At 42.6% G+C, this 21802-nt stretch overlaps 1 protein-coding gene across 1 annotated transcript in view; it reads right to left on the bottom strand.

The window, feature by feature from the left end:
• LOC109901881 (zinc finger protein ZFPM2) overlaps window positions 1-21802 on the bottom strand; it is a 147319-nt gene that overhangs the window by 74794 nt on the left and 50723 nt on the right. Inside the window, exon 4 of the mRNA XM_031786956.1 lies at window positions 949-1073. Within this exon, the coding sequence (XP_031642816.1) occupies window positions 949-1073 (125 nt within the window). The remainder of the gene's footprint in view (window positions 1-948; window positions 1074-21802) is intronic.

Genomic DNA, 21802 nt, shown 5'->3' with positions numbered 1-21802 from the left:
GAATCACTCTTTGCTTGAGGATAACAGGCCTGGACCCGAAAAGAGTCCATATTTCATGGTTAGATGAAATATTTAAAGCCATTGATGACTTTAGAACCGTGAGGGGAGCTTAGAAAACAGTCAGAAACAGAGAATGATTTAATAAAGTTATAGCGTTAAAGAAATCCACGAGAACGGAGAGGGCCTCTGAGTCTAAAATCCTTGTGGACTTTTCCTTATGTTTCTTAACAGGATGAATGTGAGATTGGTTACAATTTTTAATAAGAATTTTCTTAATTAATCCTAATGAAAATGAAATATCAAAACCCTAGAGGACTCGTCGTTTAACCAGAGCACCAGGTCAACATATTTTCCAGACGTTAAAGAGGAACTTCACTGGGATGTCTTAAAACAAGAGGGGCCAGCCGATTGATGTAAAGCTGGGGTGAGAATAGCAACATCAAATATAATGGATCGTTAGTTCATTGAATCGAGGGTCTGGACTTAACAAAAAAAAAATACCAATTAAAGTGTTTAGTCGTAAAAGATGCAGATTAAATGGTTGAAATGAATGCTCATCAAAGCCTTTTGTGAGGGGAAATTTGATCCCTGAACAGTCAACTCTATGGGTCCGACTGTCATGGGAATTGGTTGCCTCCTCCTTCCAGTTGACTAGGCTTTACCCCTACCCACTCACTCTCACTGTATTGTATTGGTGGAAGGAACTTGCTAGTAGGCTGACGGGCAAGGCCTCTAAGAACGACAGATGACTGGTGAACTAAAAACACAAACTTTTTTACATTTTTAGCAAAGTGAAGGTTAGGTTATGGACCAAAGTCTTGTGAAAAAGGTTGACAGATAATTTGGTGCTATTCTCTGTTTTTTCATGTTCCCAGAGCAGCCCCAGTAACAATGTGACTCTGACAGAATAAGTGAAAGAAAGAGACAGACAATAAAAGCATGACCTACCATGCCACTGCCATCCATGTTCATCTCGATCTTCCCGTTGAAAGGTCCCCACGTGGTTCCCACAGGGAGCTGCTGGCGGCTGTGGATCCGACGCTCCCCATCCTTGTGGAACGCATCCAGCTCTCCTATAAAACACCAAGCATCGAAACGGTCATCATGTCATAAAACACCAAGCATCGAAACAGTCACCATGTCATAAAACACCAAGAATCTCAAAACAGTCAGCCAAATCCTCCAGTTCCCTAGAAAACACAGTCATTAATATCATTTGTCCTTAAGTAAGCCTCAAAGATCATTGCAAAAGTGCTCCTCTTTCTTTTTCTGGGATACTGTGGCCATCTTGTGAAGTGTCCTGGTATTTGGATTTATTTGTTTACCATTATCCATAAAAACATATATGTTTTATTGTTACATGCACAAGATAGGTGCAGCGAAATGTGTTGTTTTACAGGGTCAGCCATAGTAGTATGGCACTACTGGAGTAAATGAAGGTTAAGTGCCTTGTTCAAGGGCACATTGACAGATTACTATTTCTTTCCCCCCATGCATATAGATCTACAGTCCCTCATGTTCATAAAACAGTAAACAGTGCAGGTTAAGCCGTCTGCTTATAAAGCCAAAATAATCAGGAGTGAATCCATCATCATCATCAGTTGGAGGGTTTCAAATCAAAATCCATCAAAACAACAGGCTGGTAACTTTGCCTGAAAGGTGTCTTCTCTAGATATAATCTCTGTGAGACATCGCAGGGCCAGGCTCAGTGACTGGCAGGCAGCGAGAGAGGCAGCGGATTGATCCAGGAAGAAGCTAGGCCCCTTGTTAGTGCTGTGCACAGCTACACTTAATGAACTGTGTAACAGGATAGCACTGTTAGCGCAGCTAGCTAAAACACCCCCGCTATCTTATCTCTTAGATTCAGTGTACTTTTTTGGGACAGTGATTAATCAAATAGTTATGATAATTGGGGCCGTAGCGTGGTCACCGCTGGGTTTCTGGGGGAGAGGAAAGTCATGCAGGCCTCTCAAGTGCACATTTCCGCCTGGTCGCCTTGACAACCTCTGAGTGCCCTGGTTGGAGGATTTAGACCCTCAACCCCCTCAAGCACTATCTGCTCTATCTTCCTGTGAACGTCTACTCTCCCTCTGACTGAAGCCAAGTGTTATGATTGTCTTCAGCACTCTAACTTATCACCCTTTTATTGAGGCACATTTTCACATAATGTTCCCGCCTTTGTTACTGTAAAGTGAATGTAATATACAGAACGGCACAATCTAAACAGACCCAGAAGGTATTCATGTATTTCTCATAGTTGATACGTTCTTACTGTAGTTACCGCACATGTATGAACCATACATTTAGTTTGCAACACTTATTTGAACCTAGATGTGCACTGATGTTGTTGCTAATCAGTATTCTGGGCATGTATTCCATGCATGTTGAGTGAAGTGAAATGATCACTGAACTTTATAATAACACTCCTGTGATATAATGACCTATTCAGACGAGGTCTATACTGTAAATATCAGCCTTGTATCTGTGACACGCTATTGTGTCACTCTGTTTGTATGGAAATGCTTTCATCTAACGTGCTCCTTCTCATGCATAAACAACATTGGGTGACGGGTGGCTACGCTAACAATAGGCTACGTTGTTGTTGTTTCCTAAAGATCACACACACCTGGGTCAAATCACACCCTGGAGTCAGGAAGAGTTCTCTTCAGAAATACTTCAGTCTCTTTTGATGCCATCAGCTACACCCTCTGCTATAAAATACACCTGCATTTCAAGAACATTACAGCCTAAACAATTACTTGACGTTGGAAAAATGTACACATATATATGCCAAAACTAGAATCAAACAGAGTAATATACTCAATACGTTCCTTTCTGTATGATACCAATGACACCACTGCCTACTGTATGTCCAGACAGGCTACTAAACTTTATTTTGTGAAAGAATTAACTGGGATGATTATCTCTCTCCTCCTCCTCCTCTCTGTCTGTTGCCCACTGCGTTACTGACGGTGTGGTGGAAGGTGGCTAAGCTCATTAAGAGAGAAATGATTAAACATTGGAGCACAGCTGGCCACCATCAGAGGCAGCAGGCTCCCTCAGTGCGATGCAAGGGAGAAGGAGCGCATGCAGCCACCGCTTGATGCATTCTGTCTGTGCTCTGATAAGAGCGAGGCCCTTTAACCACTTGGATGCTAGTTCCTGTTTAGCCCTGTTGACACAACGACCGCTAGCTACAGCCATCCCCAGCGGGCGGGTAGTCTCTCTCTCTTTCTCTGTCTCTCTCTCCCCCTCTGTCTCTCTCTCCCCCTCCCCTCTCTCTGGTTGATACGAGATGGGGGGATGGGAGTAGTAGGTGTGTGAGAGAGAAGGGAGAGGGGGGTACAATTCAATTGGAGGTTCGAGGTCCTCATACAGTGTCTGTGTGCCAGTTGTTTGTGTCCCGTACCAAATGTTGCCTGAGGACCTTGGCTTCCAGCTGGTGTGTCACATCTGTTGCAGATACAATCCTCCGACCTCAACAAAAACACCAGCAGAAAAATAATAAGCCTTCATACTTTATCTCTCCATTTGCCACCAGCATTTAGGAGTCCACTATCTATAGATAAAGAATATATAGATATGCATTATGATAACAGACAACTGGTTTTATCTAAATGGGGTCTGTGGACAGTCTATACTCCCTGATATCTATGTTATTTTGGATGGTCAGAGCGAAGAAGCCTCCTTTGGAAAATCTTTAGCCCAGCCAAAATGAACACTCTTTGTCAAACGTTTCCTCTCTGAGGTACTGAGACTATTTTAAAAGACTACAACTCAAGTGCCCAAACTCTCACCTTCTCACTCTGCTTATTACCTTAATAAACATTAATGACAAAGTAAAAAATAAACACTCACAGTATTGAACTCTTTCTCACAAATCAAAGACAAGGCCTGAAGAAAGAGTGAGCTCCAGTACAGGGGGCTTTGACAAACCCTACCCCGCTCTGTCCCCCTCAACGTCGCTCAACACCCAATAGTGAAATGCCACAGTTCTTGGCAAGAGGCAACTGATGATGTGACTAAAGAGTCCCCCCCCCCCCTCACCCCCTCCCCCTTCGATAAGATCATCATCTGTCGCTAGACTCTGGGGTCTGTTCCTGCTCTCTCTGGTCTCCACTGATACTTGGCAGCCCAATGAATGTCCCTTTGTGTGTGGAGAGATCCTCCTCAGATAGCACCCAAGATGCTCCACGCTGGCATCTGTTTGTTTTGCTGTTATGGCAGACAGAGGGACAGAGAGAAAGAGGAATAGGGAACCTCATCGTCTCTCTCTGCGTCTCTCTTCACTGGCATAGCTCGGAATGCTAATGAGCAGTGTCTCAGTGGCAGGGTGCCATCTTGTTGTGATTTAAAGAATAGATGGTGGAGGGGTGGGAGAGAGGGAGAGCGAGAGACAGACACCCCAAACCTGAACCCATCACCTCTTTTATAAATCCACTATTAGATCTCCAATAACATGACCTGTTCTTTAAAATGAAGAACATTTGCCCTCACCTCCATTCAAGTGGTATCTATATAGGTACAGTCCACATACAGTAACACTGTAGTTCAAACCATGTGAGCCATTGAAGTATGTTCTGAATGGTGGGTGCAGTAGGTTCAGTAGTAAATATGCAATATGGCATTCAAGGGACTCAGAATGTTACCACAGAAATGTTACCACAGAAATGTTACCACAAAATCTCAATTGTATAAATGTTTGAACACTATGGTGGATTCCTAGTGGATGATGATGGATAGACTTTGTATTCAAATATTCCTCCATATTATAATGTACTCCACATCTCCTGGTGTGGAACTTCATCCAATTTGGATTTAACTTAATATCATTTCTCTACAGTGAGGGTCATAAATGACAAATGACAGTGTTAGGTGGCTGCAGATTAACAGTGGTTTGACTGTAGCCATTTAAAGCATGAATATTAGTTCAGTGACCATCTTAAAACTAAGACTTACCTTGGTCGCCTATACAAATTCTATGTATTTATACATATTCTATGTATTTATACATAAATAAATCCTATTTCCATTTCAAATAATAAAACCACTTTCCTACTATCCCTTGAATGTAACAATTTGAAACAAAATACAATCCAATGTAATATTTTTTTGCTTAAAAACAACAATTCACTGGATATTCACCGGATATCATAAAATGGTAACAATTGAAACCATGTGAATCTATGTAGAGAGGTGTACAGTAGAGTAAGAGACTGCTGTGACAACGTTCAATAATAACCCCATGTCTGTCAGTTCAGAGACGCAGCTATCACAACCATCGCTATTGACGGAACAGGTTATAGAAGTGCCAAATAGGATACAAATGAATATACCACATGGAGCATATAGAGGGTGAAATGGAACGTACAGTATCTCTCCACAAAAGGTGCTACATCTCTAAAGGAGCAGAGATGTGATATGACATGTTACAGCTGAAGGAGAAATGCCAGCGCGCCTTGATAAGAGAGCGATGAACTTTCCTCCCCTTCCCCTAAACCTCCATTATCAGGTCCAAGAGAACAAAATGCATCATTTATAACCCAGAGCAGCACTATTATCTCTGGGCAAGACACTTGTTTTAAAACACAGATGGACCTCTCCCTCCTCCTCCTCCTCCTCCTCCTCCTCCTCCTCCTCTCCCAGACGAGAACCCCCTGCTTGTCTGGCTCACACCCTCCTTTTGAGCAGCGGGAGGGAGGGGAAACTTGACCATTTTGGGAGAGCAAGTTTCCTAGACAACCGCATGTGCTAGGCTAAGAGGAAGGGGTGCATGGAAAGGGTTGGCCCCTATAGGTCAGTCTTGTTTTGAGGACACTCCTATAGGTCAGCCTTGTTTTGAGGACACTCCTATAGGTCAGTCTTATACACCATACTACTGTCCTGCTAATGTTCCTGGACCTTGTAGGCTGAACTGCTGAGAAAACTGTTCCAAATTGTTGTCCAATCAGTCAGGCTATTTGTATACCGGTAGCTATTTTTTTATTGAACTTTTATTTAACTATGAAAGTCAATTAAGAATACATTCTTATTTACAAATGTACCATTTTTCCAAAAGGAAAAAGGCCTCCTGTGGGGATGTGGGCTGGGATAAAAAATATATATATTAATATAGGACAAAACATACATCACAACAAGAGAGACACCACAACACTACATAAAGAGAGACCTAAGACAACAACATGCATGGCAGCAACACATGACAACACAGCATGGTAGCAACACAGCATGACAACAACATGGCAGGCTAGATGCAGTTATTTCGAAATGAATATGCATTCAAAATGCAAGGCTTTTGAGCGGTTATTCAAATGACAGGCTATTCACTGCCGTTTACAGACTAGACTCGAGTTTTGCACTCACTTGAAAACAATCATAACATTCTTCATAGGCTTCTAACTTAGGCTATAGGCTACATCTCAAGGCTGTCTGTCTTCATTGTTCTGTTCCGAAAGTACGCACCTTGCCTATCCGCTGTCACGGCTATTCCTTTTAAATCTTGTGGAGCCCCAGGAAAAGCCAGACTACAAAAGCTTGTTGGACACATTGGCTTATTTTCTTTAACGGGCGGGGAGTTGGAAAGGATACACCTATATTTTCCTATAGTAGGCCTTTCTTAACACCGGGCTACATCCTGACAAAATAGGCCTACACCATACGAGTGGCCTGATAATGTATATTTCTGGGCTTTCTAAACTGTAGGGAATAGACCCAAACTGATCAACATGGTTGCATAATCAGGCCTAGTCTGTAGGCCTGTGCTGTTATTTCTGCAGGAAACAAAACAGGAGGTTTGAGCGGTTATTCATATCAAAATCAAATCAAATGTTATTGGTCACATACACATGGTTAGCAGATGTTATTGGTCACATACACATGGTCAGCAGATGTTATTGGTCACATACACATGGTCAGCAGATGTTATTGGTCACATACACATGGTTAGCAGATGTTATTGGTCACATACACATGGTTAGCAGATGTTATTGGTCACATACACATGGTTAGCAGATGTTATTGGTTACATACACATGGTCAGCAGATGCTATTGGTCACATACACATGGTTAGCAGATGTTATTGGTCACATACACATAGTTAGCAGATGTTATTGGTCACATACACATGGTTAGCAGATGTTATTGGTTACATACACATGGTTAGCAGATGTTATTGGTCACATACACATGGTTAGCAGATGTTATTGGTCACATTCACATGGTTAGCAGATATTATTGGTCACATACACATGGTTAGCAGATGTTATTGGTCACATACACATGGTCAGCAGATGTTATTGGTCACATACACATGGTTAGCAGATGTTATTGGTCACATACACATGGTTAGCAGCTGTTATTGGTTACATACACATGGTTAGCAGTTGCTATTGGTCACATACACATGGTTAGCAGATGTTATTGGTCACATACACATGGTTAGCAGATGTTATTGGTCACATACACATGGTTAGCAGATGCTATTGGTCACATACACATGGTTAGCAGATGTTATTGGTCACATACACATGGTTAGCAGATGTTATTGGTCACATACACATGGTTAGCAGTTGTTATTGGTCACATACACATGGTTAGCAGATGTTATTGGTCACATACACATGGTTAGCAGATGCTATTGGTCACATACACATGGTTAGCAGATGTTATTGGTCACATACACATGGTTAGCAGATGTTATTGGTCACATACACATGGTTAGCAGATGTTATTGGTCACATACACATGGTTAGCAGATGTTAATGTGAGCGTAGCGAAATGCTTGTGCTTCTAGTTCCAACAGTGCAGTAATATCTAACAAGTAATCTAACAATTCCCCAACAACTACCTAATACACACAAATCTAAAGGGGTGAATGAGAATATGTACATATAAGTATGTGGATGAGCGATTGCCAGGCAGCATAGTCAAGGTGCAATAGATGGTATAAGATACAGTATATACATGTGATATGAGTAATGTAAGATATGTAACATTATTAAAGTGGCATTATTTAGAGAGGCATTATTTAAAGTAACTAGGGATCTTTATTAAAATGTCCAGTGATTGGGTCTCATTGTAGGCAGCAGCCTCACTGAGTTAGTGATGGATATTTAACAGTCTGATGGCCTTGAGATAGAAGCTGTTTCTCAATCTCTAGGTCCCAGCTTTGATGCACCTGTACTAATCTCACCTTCTGGATGATATTGGGGTGAACAGGCATTGGCTCGGTTGGTTGTTGTCCTTAATGATCCTTTTGGCCTTCCTGTGACATTGAATGCTGTAGGTGTCATTTAGGGCAGGTAGTTTGCCCCCGGTGATGCATTGTGCAGACCGCACCAGCCTCTGGAGAGCCTTGCAGTTGAGGGCGGTGCAATTGCCATACCAGGCTGTGATACAGCCCGACAGGATGCTCTCGATTGTGCATCTGTAAAAGTGTGTCAGGGTTTTGGGTGACAGTCCACATCTCTTCAGCCTCCTGAGGTTGAAGAGGCGCTGTTGCGCCTTCTTCACCACACTGTCTGTGTGGGTGGACCATTTCAGTTTGTCTGTGATGTGTACACCCAGGGACTTAAAACTTTACACCATCTCTGTACCTTCCATGTGGATAGGGGGTGCTCCCTCTGCTGTTTCCTGAAGTCCACGATCATCTCCTTTGTTTTGTTGATGTTGAGTGAGAGGTTATTTTCCTGACACCATACTCCTAGTACCCTCACCTCCTCCCTGTAGGCTGTCTCGTCGTTGTTGGTGATCAATCCCACTACTGTTGTGTCGTCTGCAAACTTGATGATTGAGTTGGAGGCGTGCATGGCCATGCAGTCGTGGGTGAAGAGGGAGTACAGGAGAGGGCTGAGCACACACCCTTGTGGGGTCCCAGTGTTGAGGGTCAGCGAAGTGGAGATGTTGTTTCCTACCTCCACCACCTGGGGGTGGCCCATCAGAAAGTCCAGGACACAGGGAGGAGGTTGAGACCCAGGGTCTCCAGCTTGATGATGAGCTAGGAGGGTACTATGGTGTTGAATGCTGAGCTGTAGTCAATGAACAGCATTCTTACATAAGTATTATTTTTGTAAAGATGGGATAGGGCAGTGTGCAGTGTGATGGTGATTGCGTCATCTGTGGACCTGTTGGGGTGGTATGCAAACTGAAGTGGGTCTAGGGTGGCCAGTAAGGTGGCGGTGATATGATCATTGACTAGCCTCTCAAAGCACTTCATGATGGCAGAAGTGAGTGCTACGGGGCGGTAGTCATTTAGTTCAGTTATCTTTGCCTTCTTGGGTACAGGAACAATGGTAGCCATCTTGAAGCATGTGGGAACAACAGACTGGGATAGGGAGCGATTAAATATGTCTGTAAACACACCAGCCAGCTGGTCTGCGCATGCTCTGAGGATGCGGCTAGGGATGCCGCAAATTAGGCTACATCACAGTTTACACCCTATGGACAACACTTGTGTATTCACTTGATAACAATAATACTTTCCTCATTGCATTGTGTTGTTGTAGCCCAGGTATAATAATTTGGTCTAAAAATGTAGGCCTAGGCCTAATCAATAGTGGAGCTTTAAGTGCCCTGGAACCACAGAGCCTGGAGGAATGCACTACTGATCTGCCATTTCACAATCTGTTAACTTGTTTTTCTTGCACTTTGACAAGTAAATATTTAGCCTATAGCCCTACAATTGATCTAATAAATGGCCTAATATCTAGCTAATATTTAGCATCTTACTTCAGCTATACATCACTAGCCTCTCTCTCCCAGCTGTTCCTGTACGCAATAGGCTATAGGCTATGGACGCAAGACTCTCCTCTTCTCGTGAAATCCCAGGAAAAGCTATAGGCTACAAAATCTATAGGATCTTTGTTTTGATCATGTTTTATACTAGGCCTTGTAGCCTATTCAAGGAAAGAAGCAGGCTTGCCCTTACTATAATTGCTGAATGTAAAACAGGCCTACAGCTCCTGAATGGTCTAAATCAGTATCTCTGTGTTAGAGACCTCCTGAATGGTCTAAATCAGTATATCTGCGTTAGAGACCTCCTCAATGGTCTAAATCAGTATATCTGCGTTAAGAGACCTCCTGAATGGTCTAAATCAGTATCTATGTGTTAGAGACCTCCTGAATGGTCTAAATCAGTATATCTGCGTTAGAGACCTCCTCAATGGTCTAAATCAGTATATCTGCGTTAAGAGACCTCCTGAATGGTCTAAATCAGTATCTCTGCGTTAGAGACCTCCTGAATGGTATAAATCAGTATATCTGCGTTAGAGACCTCCTGAATGGTCTAAATCAGTATCTCTGCGTTTAGAGACCTTCTGAATGGTCTAAATCAGTATATCTGCGTTAGAGACCTCCTGAATGTTCTAAATCAGTATATCTGCGTTAGGAGACCTCCTGAATGGTCTAAATCAGTATCTCTGCGTTAGAGACCTCCTGAATGGTCTAAATCAGTATCTCTGCGTTAGAGACCTCCTGAATGGTCTAAATCAGTATATCTGTGTTAAGAGACCTCCTGAATGGTCTAAATCAGTATATCTGCGTTAGAGACCTCCTGAATGGTCTAAATCAGTATCTCTGCGTTAGAGACCTCCTGAATGGTCTAAATCAGTATCTCTGCGTTAGAGACCTCCTAAATGGTCTAATTCAGTATCTCTGCGTTTAGAGACCTCCTGAATGGTCTAAATCAGTATCTCTGCGTTAGAGACCTCCTGAATGGTCTAAATCAGTATCTCTGCGTTAGAGACCTCCTGATTGGTCTAAATCAGTATCTCTGAGTTAGAGACCACCTGAATGGTCTAAATCAGTATCTCTGCGTTAGAGACCTCCTGAATGGTCTAAATCAGTATCTCCGCGTTAGAGACCTCCTGAATGGTCTAAATCAGTATCTCTGTGTTAGAGACCTCCTGAATGGTCTAAATCAGTATATCTGTGTTGGAGACCTCCTGAATGGTCTAAATCAGTATCTCCGCGTTAGAGACCTCCTGAATGGTCTAAATCAGTATCTCTGTGTTAGAGACCTCCTGAATGGTCTAAATCAGTATATCTGTGTTGGAGACCTCCTGAATGGTCTAAATCAGTATATCTGCGTTAAGAGACCTCCTGAATGGTCTAAATCAGTATCTCTGCGTTAAGAGACCCCCTGAATGGTCTAAATCAATATCTATGCATTAAGAGACCTCCTGAATGGTCTAAATCAGTATCTCTGCGTTAGAGACCTCCTGAATGGTCTAAATCAGTATCTCTGCGTTAGAGACCTCCTGAATGGTCTAAATCAGTATCTCTGCGTTAGAGACCTCCTGAATGGTCTAAATCAGTATCTCTGCGTTAGAGACCTCCTGAATGGTCTAAATCAGTATCTCTGTGTTAGAGACCTCCTGAATGGTCTAAATCAGTATCTCTGCGTTAAGAGACCTCCTGAATGGTCTAAATCAGTATCTCTGCATTAAGAGACCTCCTGAATGGTCTAAATCAGTATCTCTGCATTAAGAGACCTCCTGAATGGTCTAAATCAGTATCTCTGCATTAGAGACCTCCTGAATGGTCTAAATCAGTATCTCTGCGTTAGAGACCTCCTGAATGGTCTAAATCGGTATCTCTGCAATAGAGACCTCCTGATTGGTCTTGTGTTAACACCTTATTAATAGTCTGCATGCAGTAGAATGTATTGATCAGTTGATTGACAGGCGTAGGACTGAAGAACGATCAACTATAAACTTTCCTCTAGTGTGGATGCTCACCAACGTTTTCTAGTTATGTAGCCTATAGTTTATTATTATAGTTATTGGATTGGTAGCCTTAACTCTGGCACAACACAACTAACGTTATTATCACAACAAAACTATCCTATAGTAGGTCTAGCGAACTTGAATTAAATAAATATTAAATTACACATACACTTATTTACTTGACTTTTATACCCTATAAATGTACTTTTTCAAATAATTTCCTCTGGCAAGTTTGCCGCTGGCACACTGTAGTAGGGAAAGGCAGCGGAAGTGGAATCCATCACTTCCGTTGTTTGGCTGTGCCCATAGCAACGTTCGAAAATGAGTTGGATTGATCAGCCTTGTTTTGAGGACAGTCCTATAGGTCAGATTTGTTTTGAGGCCCACAAGACAGGCAAGGGTTTGTTGTAGGAAAAGTTAAACAGGCCATAGAGATTAGGACATTTTAGCCAAAGATATAGATACTGTCTGTGATTTTAGCCCTGACACAAAGCAGAGAGGACCGTGGGGATTCTATTGCTAACATGCACAATGTATGCAGAGTATAGTTTCCTACAAAGAAGTTGATCAAAAAGGTAGAACACTTTCTATTGATTCTGGCAGGTTGAGAATATAATATATTGTTGCTGTTTAGATCCCATTTAATCTCAAGAGGCAAATCATAGAGCTGTAACACGAACAGGAAATACATCTAACATCTACTGAGAACTTGTCTTTGATGTATATAATTGACGTAAACACTGAGGGGGTATGCTATTATTGAACTATAGGAATATGCCAGTTGTCAAGTCCTCAGTTTGATCAAAAGCCTGGTGAAGTTAGCAGTAAGCATACAGACAACAATCTCCAACCCATCCATCTTATACAAGTGCCACACTGTCTATTGATAGCTGGTAAAACAAGACAGGAAAAGTTAAAAGGATGAAAGTCTCCTCACACAGATATCTCAAACAACATCTAGAGGACGCCACATTTGTGTTGTTGTTGATTTGATTCTTTTACATGTTGAGAAGCATCAGAAGGATATCACTCTTATTTTGCCTGTCAGATGGTCTGAATAATTGTTTCTATTTGATTCTATACGTTTATAAGTAAAGCATTCACATACCGGTATGACCGATTGGATGCCTGCTAAAACACAAAAGCTTTATAGAATTTATAAAAAAAATATATATATATATATATATACTGTATATACAATCACTTCTAAGAGGGGAAATACATTTCTGAAAATAAATCAAGCAAACAAGGCTATAGTAGCAAACATATTTACCGTAGTAACTGTTAACTATGGGATTGAATTTAACACTTCAGTTACAGACTGGAGTATTTCAAAGAGCTCCTGAAACCTCTTCCCCAAGTCAATTACCAGATTTCAAACTTTCCGTAAACAGGAATTCTGTTTTTCCTGGGTGACCTAGTTGTCTTTTGTGAGTAGGTTTTAGCCGGAGCAGTTTGACAGTCAACAGATAAGATGGATTAAGCTTTTTTTTCATCCAGTTTTGATGTGAACAGCGTAAAAGCGGGTTAAATCATCCAGTTTCAGGAGTATTTTTAAATGCCTGGAGATAGTGTGATAAAGAGGATAAACCTAAGACTTGGGCTGGGAAGGTCAAGGTGGCGGTTTTAGAGAGCAACTACCCGCTGATGAGGCCAGCTCCCTGTTTCTCTCAGAGCAGACTGGGTATAGCAGCCAAGCCCACCGCTCATCACCGCCAGAAAGGATACATGTGACGAGTGAAACAAAATCCACCAAGCCCACTACGGGCGGCATCAAAGAGCCATGCACCTACTGTCTGTCTGTCGGTGTGTGTGTGTGTGTGTCTCTCTCTGTGTGTGTGTGTGTCTCTCTCTCTGTGTGTGTGTGTGTGTGTGTGTGTGTGTGTGTGTGTGTGTGTGTGTCTCTGTGTGTGTGTGTGTGTGTGTGTGTCTCTGTGTGTGTGTGTGTGTGTCTCTGTGTGTGTGTGTGTGTGTGTGTGTGTGTGTGTGTGTGTGTGTGCGTGTGTGTGTGTGTGTGTCTCTCTCTGTGTGTGTGTGTGTCTCTGTGTGTGTGTGTGTGTGTGTGTGTGTGTGTGTGTGTGTGTGTGTGTGTGTGTGTGTGTGTGTGTGTGTGTGTGTGTGTGTGTTTTCAGGGGAAATGGGAGTATAGGTGTTGTATAGTACATGAGGTCTATATAGTCTAGAGATGGTCCTCTGTAGCTCAGCGGGTAGAGCACAGCATCACCGAGTTGAAGTGACAGTTAGGGTGAGTGAGTATCACAGGGTTTAAAATCACCCAACTGGCATTCGTCTCTAAATGATTTACATCAGACACACTGTACTGTACTGTACTGTACTGTAGGATCTATTACCATAAAATGACTCCTGGCAGAAGGACGTATGGAGCAGAAAGTAAAATTATAAATAATCAGATAATTAATCAAAATAATTCAATACACAGCCTTTAACAAGAAATACAAAAAATATTAGAATATAAATCATATTTTGCGAGGCAATTATACACTGTAACAGTAACTGCATCATTACTTACAGTAATAGTGCAGTTTGTTCAATGTAAAGTTAAATAAATACATACTGCACATATGCACCTTTTGAACATACAGTGTGGTGATTGAAGACTGTCGAATTCTCTCCAACCTGACTTCAGACATGCTCAGTGTGGACAGAGGAAGTGACTGCCAAAGTCATGTGATCTCCTCTAGCCAATCCTGAATCCCATGTACATTTTAAGTCACGTGGTGGTGGAAAGACTATTGAGAATAGAAGGCACCCCAAATAACAACACATCTAATTGACAGAAAATAATCACAATCGGATTACTACTCACTTCCATGACATGCTATAACATAACATATCACCCCCGTTCAGATGGGAGACAAGTGAAGTTCGGTACGTTGGAGACATTAGGGACATATTTAGCAACATTTTGTGGATGGCTTTTCCCCCACTGCTTCCCATGTCAGTGACAGGGGAGAGTAATCCTATACACAGACTGCTATTGTGAAATGAGAAACTAGCCTCCTTCACTGCCAGAGACCAGATGCACCTCTCTCTCTATCCTAATCTGTAAACGACTTAAAGGAGCCTTATCTCCGGGCTCTTCTGCTTCATTTCATGCTTGATTTACTTTAATTTGTCTGATAGGGCACGAGGATTTGGAAATGGCCCATCTTTCGGCGGAAAATGTTCTGATTTTTCTCCGGCATTGTCATGTGGAGGTTTTTGACTTCTCTCTCTTCCACTCTCTCTCTCTCTCTGCTACTCTCTCTCTCTCTCTCTCTCTCTCTCTCCTCTCTCTCTCTCTCTCTCTCTCTCTCTCTCTACCCACTTTCTCTCCCTCTCCCTCCATCTCTCCTTTTTGCTTCCTTGAGAGGGAATCTCGCTCCAGTGCAGCAGTCTGTTTGAGTGCATTTAGTATCGAGCTAACGCAGCAGAAACAGACATTTTTTCCTTTTCCATGTGGTGGTGGTGTGATGATTTTGTGATGGGCAACGTCGACACTGGAGTCTTGTTTGCCTTTCAGATTCTCATTGTGCGCGGTGCAGCCGGGTGCTTCAAACCACAAAGATCTTATGTTTAAGTTAAGAGGCGGCTGGCCCTCCAGTTTAGCAAGTGGGTGAGCGGCTGGAACTGATAAAGTTGCTCCACATTGGAGGAGCCGGGGACGGGGACAAGCAACATGTCTACAGTCAGATGGCTGGCTGATGGAGCTCTTTTCTGGTGGCCCACTGACTGACTGACTGACTCAAGTGTTTTCATGGCTCTGGCTGCTCACATCACATCACCAGGGTTTCTCTGGGTTGTTAATTTGGTATTTGGTATTTTATTAGGATCCCCATTAGTTGGTGCAAAAGCAGCAGCTACTCTTCCTGGGGTCCACACAAAACATGAAACATAATACACAATGACATCATACAGAACATCAATAGACAAGAACAGCTCAAGGACAGAACTACATACATTAAAAAAGGCACATGTAGCCTACATATCAATGTATACACACACTATCTAGGTCAAATAGGGGAGAGGCATTGTGCCTGTTAATGAATGGCAGCTGATCAGTGAGCTGTGATTAGGACAAGTATATCTCCCACAGATTCTCAGTCATCTCCATTCTCCCTCCAATGAGCCAAGCTAAGAACCAACACACAAATGACATATTGTCGTGTCAATAATTACAAATAACTATGATGTTTTTTCAACAGTATAATGCAGTATAATCATAACTGTAATACGGAGGTAGTGAGGTTAAAGCTGTAGCCTGTCATTTGTTTCCATTCTTTCCAATAAATAGGTAACCAAGACAACTTTCTACTATTTAGTCTGATTTAAATGAGTCACAACTTACATATTCAGCCTCTCCCACTCTGACATGCAGTGTTGCTGGCCCTTCCTCCAGACAATGGCACAAACAAGTGAGAAACCACACACACACGCACGCACACAAGCACACGCACGCACACACACACTGACCATAATACATACACAACTATACACAGACACACACACAGGAAAGAGCGAGGAGAACATTGAAATTCATCTCACAGCCAGAATTGACTTAACTGCGGGTCTGTGCACGGTGATAAACGGAGTGATGATCCGGCAACACGTCTTTATCCATGATTTGCTTTAATTAACGCCGGCTTGTTTGTTGAAAAGATGATTAATATGCCAATGAAAATTGCATAATTGAATACCACAACACCCACAATCAGGAAGGAACATGCGGTTTTTTATTAACTTTTTATTATCATTATTATTACTATTATTTGGTATTTTAATTCAGTTGACAACCAGTGCCCGCCCCCCCCCAACTTAAAAAAAACCCCAGCTGGAATTGGCGTGACCAGGGGGCCAAGCCGGAAACAGCTGTTCATCACCACACACACTGTCTGAGAGGCAGGGCCACTGCTCTGATATCAATACCTTTCACAAGGAGAGACTGTGTGTGTGCGTGTGTGTGCGCGTGTGTGCGTGTGTGTGTGAGAGAGAGAGAGAGAGAGAGAGAGAGAGAGAGAGAGAGAGAGAGAGAGAGAGAGGGGGAGAGAGAGAGAGAGAGAGGGGGAGAGAGAGAGAGAGAGAGAGAGAGAGAGAGAGAGAGAGAGGGGGAGAGAGAGAGAGGGGGAGAGAGAGGGGGAGAGAGAGAGAGAGAGAGAGGGGGAGAGAGAGGGGGGGAGAGAGAGAGAGAGAGAGGGAGAGAGGGGGAGAGAGAGAGAGAGAGAGAGAGAGAGAGAGAGAGGGAGAGAGAGAGAGAGAGAGAGAGAGAGAGGGAGAGAGAGAGGGAGAGAGAGAGAGAGGGAGAGAGAGAGAGGGAGAGAGGGGGAGAGAGAGAGAGAGGGTGAACCTTAAGATTTACTTTCCCACAGCCAAACCATATGCATTGATGACTTGAGGTGCTCAGTTTTCAAACTGAATTGCAACAAAAACTTACCATAAATAGTGCAAATACATGCACAGAAAATATGACAGTGCAGCTACTCAGTAAGATTCTGTTGAACTCTCAATGAATCATGGAGGAGCAGCACTGAGAAAGAAACACAAATATAGTTTATATATTTACAGCAAAACGAAATCCTATGAAATGAAGAGGGACTCATAAAAATTCAACTTCCTGTAAGTTTCAGTTGAGTAACTCACAGTATAACAAATAACTTGCACGAAACATCTCCATGTACATTTTAAATACACACATCACATATTCACCCGATTAAGTGATACCTCTCCAAATAAGTAGAAGACTGCTATATTTCTCATCTATCCAGCCTCAGAGGGTGTAAAGCATTGCAGAACAAACATATTCAGAGTGTTAAAGAAAGAAGGCAGCATTGAGAACTAAGTCCCCCAGGGCAGAATCACAGCCAGAAACTGTGTTCAGCTTCCTATTTACCAACAGCTTTCATTCTCATTGAATTCTGTCATGAAATAAGAAACACTGAAAATGAAGATGTGATTTTCCAATGATACTCTTGAAAAATGTGACAATCAATATAATCTATATCTATTGACTATTTTAAGGACATTGTTGCAGTCACCATACTGTACCTACGCAAACTATTACTCAGAATACTTATAATGATAATAACAGCTATTTAATTTAGTCCTATTTTAGATGATATAACTAACAGCCATGAAGTTTTGCCATAAAGCCTCTTAGTACAGTATATCGGATCAGTGAGTACATTTGCATGAAAGAACTGCAGCATATGAGTGAAGAGATTTATCTAATCTCTTGTTGAATATTTAATCAACACAATCAAACATTCTTTTCATGGTGTGTGTGTGTGTGTGTGTGTGTGTGTGTGTGTGTGTGTGTGTGTGTGTGTGTGTGTGTGTGTGTGTGTGTGTGTGTGTGTGTGTGTGTGTGTGTGTGTGTGTCAGAGCGAGGGGGTGGGGAGTGAATATAATGTGAAGTAGAGAGAGCATAGCAAGTTTCTATTTTGCAGTGTGGAGTACCAGGTTAGATGTTCACCGCACATTCATGGCTTGCTCTGGGCCAGGGATGGCCTACAATTTCAGAAAAACCCTGATGAGAAAATGAGTGCTGAGATAGCAGTTTAGTTTCCATGTTTTCATTCCCAAAGTTCCTAGCTGTTGTTCATAGTTTCATCTGAAATCTCAGCATTATTTTTCCAATACTTGATAAAAAAGCTTTGAATAAAACCACTGGGAAAGATAAAACATCCTTTTGAGAGAGAATCGCTATGATGCACGTCCAAATCTATTGATTTTTATGGAAAAAATGTATAAACAACTTGAACGAGTCTCCTCAGTTTTCTACTTTGCTGAAATATCAAATCAAATCAAATTGTATTTGTCACATGCGCCGAATACAACAGGTGTAGGTAGACCTTACCGTGGGATGCTTACTTACGAGCCCCTAACCAACAATGCAGTAGAAATATATATACACATATATACAGATAAGAATAAGAAATAAAAGTATCAAGTAATTAAAGAGAGCAGCAGTAAAATAACAATAGTGAGACTATATACAGGGGGGTACCGGTACAGAGTCAATGTGCAGGGGCACCAGTTAGTTGAGGTAATATGTACATGTGGGTAGAGTTATTAAAGTGACTATGCATAGATGATATCAACAGAGAGTAGCAGTGGTGTAACAGTGGGGGGTGTGGGGGGGCTGGCCCCAGTGATGGCCCCAGTGATGTAGTGGGCCGTTTGCACTACCCTCTGTAGTGCATTGCGGTCGGAGGCCGAGCAGTTGCCATACCAGGTAGTGATGCAACCACTCTCGATGGTACAGCTGTAGAACCTTTTGAGGATATGAAGACCCATGCCAAATCTTTTCAGTCTCCTGAGGGGGAATACGTTTTGTTGTGCCCTCTTCACGACTGTCTTGGCATGCTTGGTTAGCTTGTTGGTGATGTGGACACCAAGGAACTTGAAGCTCTCAACCTGCTCCACTGCAGCCCCGTCGATGAGAATGGCGTTCTCTGTCCTCTTTTTCCTGTAGTCCACAATCATCTCCTTTGTCTTGATCATGTTGAGGGAGAGGTTGTTTTCCTGGCACCACACAGCCAGGTCTCTGAACTCCTCAGAGTCCTGTCTTGTCGTTGTCGGTGATCAGGTCTACCACTACTGTGTCATCGGTAAACTTCATGATGGTGTTGGAGTCGTGCCTGGCCGTGCAGTCATGAGAGAATAGGGAGTACAGGAGCGGACTGAGCATGCACCCCTGAGGGGCCCCTGTGTTGAGGATCAGCGTGGCGGATGTGTCGTTATCTACCCTTACCACCTGGGGGCAGCCCATCAGGAAGTCCAGGATCCAGTTTCAGAGGGAGGTATTTAGTCCCAGGGTCCTTAGCTTAGTGATGAGCTTTGAGGGCACTATGGTGTTGATCACTGAGCTGTAGTCAATGAATAGCATTCTCACATAGGTGTTCCTTTTGTCCAGGTGGGAAAGGGCAGTGTGGAGTGCAATAGAGATGGCATCGTCTGTGGATATGTTGGGGCGGTATGCAAATTGGAGTCGGTCTAGGGTTTCTGGGATAATGGTGTTGATGTGAGCCATTACCAGCCTTTCAAAGCAGTTCATAGCTACAGATGTGAGTGCTACAGGTCAGTAGTCATTTAGGCAGGTTACCTTAGTGTTCTTGGGCACAGGGACTATGGTAGTCTGCTTAAAACATGTTGGTATTACAGACTCGGAAAGGGAGAGGTTGAAAATGTCAGTGAAAAGTCCACACTATGTCTGTAAGTCTACTTAAAATGCTTTAGGTACTGTATCTATCGGAAGAGGTGGTTGCTGCATCCTCATCTTATGATAATTCTGCCCAGACAGGCAGTTCTTCAAACGTATAATATTAATTGTATTACCCTGTTGCAGGACAATTTTCCTGCAATGCAATGTAAAACGTGTAATGTATTTGAGGTTTAAAAAGGCTTCTGAAGTTTGTAATTTCCATTTTGAAATTTCAGACCTGATTTTTCCTTTACGAAAAATGTATAAACCCCTACAAAAATGTCCATTAATTATAATCCACATAATAATTCACATTTCCTGTTGCTGCAGAATTATTGTCCCTGCTGTAGCAAACTGGCTCAAATTAAGATCCTACATCTGTATCAAACCATTCAAATGGCTCTTGCGAGCTACATTTCTGCAAACTCCTGAAGGATTCATCTACATCCTAATATTTCCAATCCAATTTAACCGGAGCAGTCGGAGTGGTCTGAGCACTAGTTTACCAATCTCTGCTTTCCAAGACTCTGTGTGCTGAAGGCTTGAGGGGTTCAATCAATGGTGCTTTGATCTCGACTGGAACTATAATTATTTAACATTGTTACAAGGATTTCTCTAATCCATCCTAACATTAAATCCCTTTTACACCCTCATCTTCTGCAGCCCTAATCTGAATCTGTGCACTCCGTTTGTCTCTTTCTCTCATTCCAGCACCCCTTCCTTCCTCCCTCCTTCCTTACCACATCCTCAATTAATGGACTTCAGAGTCAGAATTAAAAATGCACTGTTGCCGTGCAGAACTTGTCAGGTGCCAGAAGAACTCTCATTAACAGTGTGTGTGTGTGTGTGTGTTCAGGATGGAGTCTTCTAGAGGCGTGATGACAAGGGTCTGTATAGGAAGTGTGCTGCCCCAGCCTGCGGACTGGGGACGTCTCACAGTTATCTCATAGTGTGCTATAATCATGTAGCCACAAACATGAAGGTATACTGGGGGAATTCATAGCTTTTTTTATAGCCCATTTGGACAACAAACCTACTACACTGCATCTGCTGTATTACACTGTATCGGCAAAAAGTTTGCCCTGACACATTCAGCTCATTATCGTCTGGAGTACACCAATGTAGGATCTTCATTTGATGCACAGCAGGAAATGCAAACTTGTAGTCTATTCGAGGTATAAAAAGGCTTCTAAAGTTTATAATTTCCACTTTAATATGTCAGACTTGATTTGACCATAAAAATGTCCAATAATTATAATCCACATAATAATTCACATTTCATGTTGCGGCAGGATTATTTTCCTGCTGTAGCAAACTGTCTCACAATAAGACCCGACATCTGTCAACCCTAATCTGTTTGTTTTGGTGGTCATACTGACTCACAACAAAGAGGGCCAACGGTCCCTCTGTCCGTTCCTCCGTCCTCAAATATTTGTGACTCTGTGTTTCACAGTGATATAAATAGCAGCACAGCGATGGCAAACATTTGCCGAGGCACCTGCCATGGTATCGTGGCCATCTGCTCTACAAATTCTCCTCGCTTGACATATGTGCATAAAACCTGAAACGTTATTGTTTTCATGTGGACCAGTAGGCGGGAACATCGTCATCGGCACACACTCAAAGGTGGAGTAAAAACTGTGAGACTACTGTAGTCTTCATCTGAGGACAGACATGTTTTGCCGTGCAGCTTTTGATGACTTGATGAAGGGGATGGAGGCCAGCGGGAGATGAAGGGGGGTGGGTGGATAGGGGAGGGCTCTGTTCCTGTCTGACCGTCGGACATCGTCTCGGAGGGCCACTCCTTCAGCTGACCCCAACCTGTCCGACCGTGGCTCATGCCCAGCTGGCACAGAGAGAGGGGTAACTGGACAGGGC

This window comes from Oncorhynchus kisutch, linkage group LG13 (assembly GCF_002021735.2).
Source record: "Oncorhynchus kisutch isolate 150728-3 linkage group LG13, Okis_V2, whole genome shotgun sequence".
NCBI classification, from domain to species: domain Eukaryota; kingdom Metazoa; phylum Chordata; class Actinopteri; order Salmoniformes; family Salmonidae; genus Oncorhynchus; species Oncorhynchus kisutch.
This window is presented reverse-complemented; position numbering and strand designations above follow the sequence as displayed.